The sequence below is a fragment of the Manis pentadactyla genome, chromosome 13 (assembly GCF_030020395.1).
Source record: "Manis pentadactyla isolate mManPen7 chromosome 13, mManPen7.hap1, whole genome shotgun sequence".
Classification (NCBI taxonomy): domain Eukaryota; kingdom Metazoa; phylum Chordata; class Mammalia; order Pholidota; family Manidae; genus Manis; species Manis pentadactyla.
In genome coordinates, this window is record NC_080031.1 from 72,400,705 (window position 1) to 72,410,218 (window position 9,514).

Below are 9,514 nucleotides of genomic sequence, written 5' to 3' on the forward strand. Positions count from 1 at the left end.
TAAGAGGGACTTATGCTGAGTCCTGCAGCAACATGGGACAAAAGCAAGGGGGCCAATGCCCCTTGTCAGGTGACATATATACTATACTGGGCCTCTGCACATACGAGAAGGATATCGGTACACCATGACTTGTGTGGACACAGCTACTGGACTCTTGGTTGCATTTCCTGCATGTTGTACAGATCAGCAAACCAACAAGAGGGACCCAGAGCATCTCTTTGCAGCCTATGACCGGCCACAGGTGATTGAGAGCGATTAAGGTATCCACTTTCCTCGACATGCATTACAAGAATGGGTATAGAAATTAGGAATAAAATGGAAGTTTCAGGTACCATATAAACCTACTGGGGCAGGAATGATAGAGAGGTACAATTTTTTGTTGAAATCTGTCCTGAAGTTGGACACTAATAGGCTACAGGGCTGGTCAGTTCACGTATGGATGATGGTATGACATTTGAATGAGAAGCCCCAGAAAAGAGCCTTGAACCTTGTGGATATGCTAACACCCAGTGATGCCTCTCCTACACATGTATGTGCAAACCAAAGAGGAATAATTGAAGCCAGGATATGACCAGCAGAGCAACATCCTGCTGCCAGCCCCAACTGCTTTAAACCCTGGAGACTCTGTTGAGTGGACCTGGCCCTGCCCATTCCAACACACAGACCAGTGATGGCTGGCCCTTCTGGCACCTTGGGGAAAAGCCCTGGAAGCTGGCCTTGTGAATGTACCAGGAGTAACAGGAGGGTGGACCCCAAAGATCATGGTAGTATACCCAAAGTGTCTGGGGAGTACGAACTTCTTACCAGGAAGTTTTGTTTTATCTTTATGACCAGGGCATGTACCTCCTGTAGCCCTATATAATGACCCATCTGTAACTCCCACAGGGAGGGGGTGAAAGTCTGGTGTACCAGACCAGGATGAGATCCCATTCCTGCCAGTGTCCTATCACAGGACCACTCTCTTGCATACATCTTACCCAATGGACAAGATTTGCCTATGCTGGTGTCATTAAAACATGTATCTTATTGCCCTTAAGGTTATTTTCTTCTGCATTCCCCGTGACCTGGATGTGCCCATTGGCTGCAACTGCTGCATGATGATTGCTCTGAACTCCTTTAGCGAGTGACGCCTGTAGTATGGATGAGCTATGGACTCAATCTGCATAGGACTTTGAACCTAACTGAATCCTCCTGCTTGAGGATTTTCATGATTTTATTGCTGTTGATATTGCATGTTATGAGTCTGGTTACAGTGCTCCAGTTTTCTCACACAGGTGCCATTGTGGAAGATGGGAATTGAGTATATTGTGAGGTGAGATTTCTGGAGGGGTGGGCTCTCGGTAAAATTTCAATATTTCCAGACTGTCTGGTCTGGCATTAGTGCATCTCCATATCAATAGGTGTTTTCAGGCTGTGGAGAAAAATAGTCCATCTCCATACCAATAGATGATCACAAGAGTGAGGCCACATCTTTAAATAGATTATCACAAGAGTGAGTTTGAGTTGGGTCAGTTGCAGCCCAGTTGGGAGAGACTGGTGAGCAGGAGTTGACAACTGCTTGTAAGCAATAAACAGGTTTATCCCACTTTATTTTTCCTTTTGACTGATTTTGCCCTCAAAGGTAATTTGTTCTGGGCTGGGAACATATTTCCCCCCCGAGTTACAGTGACAAAACAGAAAACAGCAATTTATTGTGTCTAAGTGGAGAAAATAATTGAATGCATGGGTCAAGAGGACACGTTCTGAGTGCTCTATTTCTTGATTGCAGTTGTGGTTACATTTGAATACATTTATCAAAACTCAAACTCTATCCTTATAATGGCTGTATCTTATAGTATGCAGTTATAGCTCAAAAAGTACATTTAAAAAATTATCTTCTATTGTCTTTAGATAGTGATTCTTAGTGGGACCACTATTAATACCTTTGGTAGGGCATTTGACAACCCTAAATAATTAGCATTCTTCATGCTCATATTAAATAATGCCACCAATATCCCATGTTACTTTCAACAAACTACCTGTGCTTAGTTTCAAATAAATACCTCCTGGTACTTCCTACATTCTCAGTGATAACAATTGATTTACAGTTTATTTCTTTAATGCTTAAATGTTTGACCTACTTTACTTTTATTCATAAGGATTTATTTTTAAAATATTTACATATGGGCTAATTTTCACAAACCAAGTATTTAAGAAATTATTTTTCTTGGCAACATGAACTTAATGTGGACAAGCTTACACTTATATTCTAAGTTCTCTTTTTGCCATTCATATGTAGAAATAATCTATATTTATCTTATTCAGACACATACATTGTCATTTTATCCTTCTTTTGTTCTTGTAGATTGTCAGTCTTTCATACCCTCTATACATATTTACTATGCTGCTCTAACAATTATGCATGTGTGTGTGTGTGTGTGTGTGTGTGTGTGTGTGTGTGTGAAATAACTTAACTTTGATATCTACTCAGTTGAGCAGTGTTGTTTTCCACATATGCTTGGTAAATATTGAGAGTTGAGGTTTCTGGTATGAAGAGAATGTCACACCAGCATTGTTTTGTTTTGCATGTTTAGTAGTGCTGTCCCTATAAAGGAAGTGTTTTAAGTACTGATCCAGTGTGTGCTTTGTATGCTAGGCAGTGTGATCTTCTGGGTATGCCTGTTATGGATGAAATATTGAAGGGTGCAATCTGTATACATGAAAGACAGGTGAATGCCATTGGCAGTGGCATTATAAAGCCAATTAGGAGACTATTCCTTCAGTTCCTGTAGAGACATTTCTGCTGCTTCCTACACTTCCTTTAGTCTTTCTTTATTGCTAATGTGAGACTATTACGACTCTCACCTGAGGAAAATCTTTAGGGAAACTTTGTGGATGTCCCACGTTGAAAGGCAAGTCTCCAAGGCCCCTGTCTGAACACATAATAGTAATTCACAGAAGTGGGATCTCAGGCGGGGACTTTCTTTACATCCTGCTCACAAGGAAAAAAAGCTCTTAAAAAAAAAAGAAGGGGAATTCGTGTTTATCTATAACATAGATGGTCGGGGAGAGCCAATGACATAGCAGTGAAGAGATGATTTGTTTCTTCTCCTTATGGTCCAATTGAATGTAGTGTCCTTTAATACTGTAAGCTTCTGAGAGGAAAACTTAAAGAAAATTTAATAACATTCCATTCCTGAAAAATAACCAAAGAGAGTACAGGCTGTGAGTATATCTTGGGGATATAGTACATGTTTTTACTTGGGTAGAAAATAATGGAGCTACATAATAGTACTTTTATAATTTAGATCCTTCTGTAATCACATGTAATATACCTTTGGCATGTCCAGTCCCCTTCAAAGTTAATATACATTCAAAGAGGGTATGACCTTATTTTTGCTAAAGGCAGAATTAGTCATAATATCTTTAAGAAAAAGAAATGTTCTTTTTGACATGATGTTGTCATGATTGTTGACAAAAATCTACTGCTAATTTTTTTTTGAATTTCTGAATTTGCTTTGGTAGTGCCAGCAGAAAGAGAGCCATGCAATACCCTTTTCATAAAAGCAATGCAGAAACCTTGAAATATTTATAGTAAAGTGACAATATGAATTGTAGTATTTGCCTTATGGAATCAGGAAATATATATTTAAATATTGCTCCCAATTCTTTCATACAAATAGTTTTCTTAAATTGATAAATTCTCTGTGTTCACTAGTCATAATATTTTTAAAAATACTTTGAATAGTTATAAACTCTGAAAAAAAGTATGTGTTATATTATGTTAAACACCAAAAGTAGCATTTTTAGGAAATTAAAATCTGAAGGTTGATGTAGTGGGACAAATAAAATGTCTCCTGATCATACTGATGTTACTTTAACCACATCTAATAATTTTTATGACATATATATCTTGAAAACTTCTCTTCTGTATCAGCAGTACACTACATTGGACCATTAATACTGTGCCATAAAACATATACATATTTTTAAATAGTTTTATGGTTCAAAATTCCCATAAAGTTTTGCTCACAGAAATACACATATATGAACACAATTGTCTCTACATTTCACTCAACATATTTTTTATTGTGATATAGGAGATATCAAGTCAGTATATTTACGTCAAATAGTTTTTTGAAATATTAAAATTAAATTTTACATATACAAGAAAGCTTTTATTATGAGCCCTAAGAATTTTTTTTCTGCTATACTTTGCATTTATCATGTTGATACTTGGCACTAAAGCACATGTATACCTGATTGCACCCATTGGAATCCTTTTATCTTTAAAGACAAGATTTCTAATTATTTTTTATTGTGGTAACACAACAGAACAACAGTTTGCAATATTATAAAGTACACTTAAATATTTGGAAAGTGGTTAGATCTCATGTTCTATTCTTTCACAGTAACCAAGATATAGAAACCACCTCACTGTCTGTGAAAGTTTATTTGTTTGACAATTTCTCCTAAATGTAGGAAAAGAGATGAATGCAATGATTCTAAAAACAAACAAACCAAAGATTAGGAATGTTAATATTTATAAACAAAATATTTTCCATATAGATTTTAAATCCTACTCTGTGCTACTGTTTTCTGGAGATAGTGTTTGCTCATGTCCCAATCTCCCACCAAACCATAATTGATGGAATAAATTAGGTATCTTGAAGATAAAATTGTAAAAAACGTTCTGTGTTGATTTGCAAATACCATGTCCTAGAATCTCCATTCTGTGAGGCATAACAACTCCCATGATCTTCTGTCTTCTGAAATGAGGTGTCTGCATATTTCATCACCAACTTCTAGTCTCCAGGAAGTAAATTCCTCAGTGATGGGACAATAACAGAAACATATTTTATTTATTGTTGTGCACTCAACATTAAAATCAACCTGCTGAGTTCTAAACGTGCCCCGCCATTTAAAGTGATATAAGTGTAGAAAAATCACTCCCACAGTTTCATTTGAAGCTTTAAATTCTATGAATATTTACCATTGAGATTTCTTTTCTAAATTGAGTGAGCTAATCCATGTGTAAATTTTAATTTTTACTAATACTAGAAGTCTATGATCATCATTAAAAAAATGATTACAAATGTATCCCATTCTTGCTCATCTATAATCCAGGCTTTGTTGGTTCCAGATCAGAGAGGATGAGCTATGGAGATGACAAACCAGACCACAGTGACCGAGTTCATTTTTCTTGGGTTTCCTGGTATTTTCTACCTGAGACTCACATTTTTTGTGATGTTTCTCACTGTGTATCTGCTGTCCCTCATGGAAAACACCCTCATCATCCTCACTGTTGTGATGGAGCCCACACTCCAGATGCCCATGTACATTTTCTTAGGAAATCTGTCCTTCCTGGAGATCTGGTACACCACAGTTACAGTAACTAAACTGCTGGCCACCTGCCTGTTATGGGGTGTCACCATCTCTGTGTCTGGCTGTATAACCCAGTACTGCTTCTTTTTTTCCATGGGAGCTACCGAGTGCATCCTCCTGGCAGTGATGGCCTATGACCAGTACCTGGCCATCTACAATCCTCTAAGATACTCACTGCTCATGAATACTCCAGTGTGCCTCCTGTTCTCTGCTGGATCTTGGATTGGCGGCTTCATTGCCCCTCTTCTATCTACCATACTTATCTCTCATCTGAACTTCTGTGGACCCCAGAAGATCAACCATTTCTTTTGTGACTCAGACCCCATTTTTAAACTCTTTTGCTCAGATACATTCTTGGTGGAGGCCTTGAGCTGCACATGTAGCTCTGTTGTGATTCTCAGTTCTTTTCTTCTCATCATGTCCTCCTATGGACACATTGTGGTCACACTAATCAGAATGTCTTCCCAGGAAGCTTGGAGAAAAGCTTTCTCCACCTGTGCCTCCCACCTCACTGTGGTCACCATCTACTATGGCACCATCATCTTTGCCTATGTCCACCCTCTGGCCAAGTACAACTTCACCATTGGTAAAGTGGTCTCCGTGTTCTACTGTGTGGTCACCCCATTGGTAAATCCTCTCATATACACTCTGAGAAACAAAGATGTGAAGAGAGCCTTCAGAAAGTTTCTAGCACAAAAGAGATTGCTCATGCAGGGAATTTGGGAGACCAACTAAAATATGTAATTTAGAGTGGATTCCCATACCACATTTGCAAACAGTAAGTATTGAAAAGTACATTAGGAAATTGATACCACCTATTACGGACACTTCTCTCACTTTTCATATTGATTTGTGTCTTCTTGAAATAGTTATCCTATAATTAATGTATTTAAGAATGCTTTAGCTTAATGCCAAAGTTAAAAGTTTCCAGTCCATAAACCATTCAGAATAGGTAAAAAGGCTGGTTTAGTTCCATATAATATTTCAGTTAAATGTTGTAATAATATGTACCTTAACAGTAACTATGGGTCAAAAATTTTCCCTGTTAAAGGGACAGATGTTTTAATTCTGTCTGGTAAATGGATTAATATAAATTTGTCACCATGTACATTAAAAAACACATGATGATTCAGTATTATTCCAAGGCATTGATGTAGATTTAGTTATGAATATAAACATAAAAATTAAATTAGAAACTAGAAAGTACTCTCAAATTACCATTTTTCTGAGTAATATAACTGAATGTGAAAATATTAGCAAATGTAACAATATCAATAATTTGAGGGGGAGAAAATGGGAATAGATTGAACTGGACACTACAAGAATTGGATATCTAACATGGAAAAGCAAGCAATGACTCTCTTAGATTTTTATATAATAGTCAAAGACACACTCATTTTATTATATACTAATTCAATTCAGACTAAGAGGCAAAAAAAGGATGGACAACTACTTTTCCATTATTGTGTATCACTCTCCCATGTGAATAAAGAATTTCTATGATTTTAAGTACAGTTAAGAATCTACAGGGATGGTAAAGATGATGGAAGAAAAGGTATCATCAAAGCTTTTTAAGTATGAATTTTCCAGTAGATTTCCTCACCAAGTCTCCCTATTCAAAGTATGGCCAGTGTATGAGCACAATCAGAATAATCTAGGAGGTTTAGAGAATGAGAATTTACATAGTTACAGGATACCTAGTTGATTGATTTGATATGCATGTTAAATCATGAAAAAAAACAGTATTTTAAACACCCAAGATTCTAAACAATTAAATTTTAATGGGAAGAGAATATAAAGAAATCAGAGAATAGACTGGTGGATGCCATAGTGGAGGGGGATGGGGGAATGAGTAAAATATGTGAAAGGGGAAAAATTAATGAGAAAAAGTTTGATATCTTCATCTGCATGATGCTTACATGATTGTATATGCATATCAAAATTCATCAAGCTGAACACTAAAATATGGGAATTTTATTGCATATACCACAAACAATTTAATGAAAAAACAAAGAACTTTCTGCACATGCCAATGTTTAAATATGTCTTTGTTTAAATCTGAAGTCTTATTTCCTGGTATAAATTAGAATTGCATTTTTTTCTGAACGCCTAAATACTTCTCATTTTTAAAGCAGTATGCGTGCATGGAAACTTGCCAAAATTACATTTGCATGTAAATGTGAAACAAGTCATAATCAACATTTTTTGATAAATCTTCCATTTCTATCAGCATATGGAAGATTATACATAGACTTTCAAAACATGAGCAAAACATTCTGTATCAGTACAGTTACTTCTGTATGCCATCCCACTGTAGGGGAGGAAAAAAAGGCTTTCATCCTTTTTGGGTATTGCGCATGAGCTTAAGTATTAAGCAGTCATTAGGCAGATTAACAGGAAAATGGCTTGTTAGCTATATTTAATATTTTCATGTCCACATAGAAATTTTCTAAAGAAAAATGAAGACCCAGAGAAGCAAGTGGAATCAAAAGGTCATATGCACTTAAAAAATATTTTATTAATTCATTTTTATTGAAGTATAAATGACATATAATATTTTATTAGTTACAAGTACACAATATACATAGTGTACACAATATACATAGTTTCAACAGCTCTACATAGTATTAAATTCTCATCCAACTAGTGAATTTATTATGTCATCATAAGATGTTAGAGTTACTGACTACATTACATATGATGCACTTTCATTTCCATGACTAATTTATAATTGAGATTTTGTGCCTCTTTACCCACTTCACCTATTTCACTGACCCACCCTGACCCCTCTCCCACAATAACCACCAGTCACCTCTGTGTCAATGAGACTGTTCTGCTCATTTTTTTTTACATTCCACATATTAGTGAAATCATGTGTAATTTGTCTTTCTCTGCCTTACAAATTTCGCTTAGAATAATACCCTCAAGTTCTTTCCATGTCCTAAATATAGCAGGTATTCCTTCTGTTTTTATGGCTGAGTAATATTCCACTGTGTTTATGGGCTGCATCATTATCCACTCATCTATTGATGGACACTGATTGTTTCCACATCTTGGCTACTGTAGTTAATCTGGCAATAAACATAGGAGTATATATATTTTTGAATCATAGGGTTTTATTCTCATCAGGTAAATTCCTAAAAGTAGAAATAAGGGTTCATAGAGTACTTCTATTTTTAGTGTTTTGAGGAACCTCCATACAGCTTTCCACGGTACCTGCACCAATTTACACTCCCACCTAAAGTGCAGGAGGGTTTCCATTTCTGCACATCCTTGCAAACACTTCTTACTTCTTGTCTTTTGGAGAGTGACTATTCTGACTGGTGTGATGCGATAACTCACTGTGGATTTGATTTGCATTAACAGACATTTCCAAAGAAGAAATACAGGTGGCTAACAGGCACATGAAAATATACTCCAATTCGATAACCATCAAAATTTTATGCTATTTGAAAGGCAATGGTAGGAGCATGAAATGAGTAACTACCAAATGTATAAAACAATGGCAAAACATGTAGTCAACAGAGTATTTTAGCATAAATATCTAACCTAAATAATAAAGCAAAAATAAAAATTAAATTAAGACATAAGAAAAATACATGAAGACTTATTTCACTGAAGATGTAGGCATGGCAGTAAGCAATTGATTTAAAAATTTACATTTATTAACCAGTAAGGAAATGCAAATTAGAATCACAATGTATTGATTTCAGGGCTTCTCAGCCATAGTGCTATTGATATTTTCGTTGTATAATTCTTCACTGTGGAGGGCATGTCCCGTATATTCTAGGATGTTTAGCACCATTCCATCCTGTACCTACTAGATTCTAGTAGCCCTCCTCTCCCTTCAGTCATGATAATGAAAAATCTCTTCTGAACTTGTGAAACGTACCCTGGGGATAAAATTATCCCCTAAAGCCATCATAGAGACCCACTGATGTAGATCCTACTACTGTGAATGACCAATGAGATAATCATACATGCCACAAGTAGGTATTAAGAAGAAGAGATATTTAGTCCCCAGATAATTAATAACCCTCCATATGAAGTACCAAAGGAGGAATTTAAAACAACTTTAGTTTTCTGCTCATTAAGTTAAATTTATAGCTTATTGAAGAAGAGCTGCACTTGTAAGTCACAATCTGTGATC

At 36.0% G+C, this 9,514-nt stretch overlaps 1 protein-coding gene across 1 annotated transcript; it reads left to right on the forward strand.

Moving 5' to 3' along the window:
- Positions 1–5,139: 5,139 nt before the first annotated feature.
- LOC118931304 (olfactory receptor 6P1-like) lies at positions 5,140–6,099 on the forward strand. Its single transcript, XM_036923603.2, has one exon. The coding sequence runs from the start codon at positions 5,140–5,142 to the stop codon at positions 6,097–6,099; it is 960 nt and encodes a 319-aa protein (XP_036779498.2).
- Positions 6,100–9,514: the final 3,415 nt, after the last annotated feature.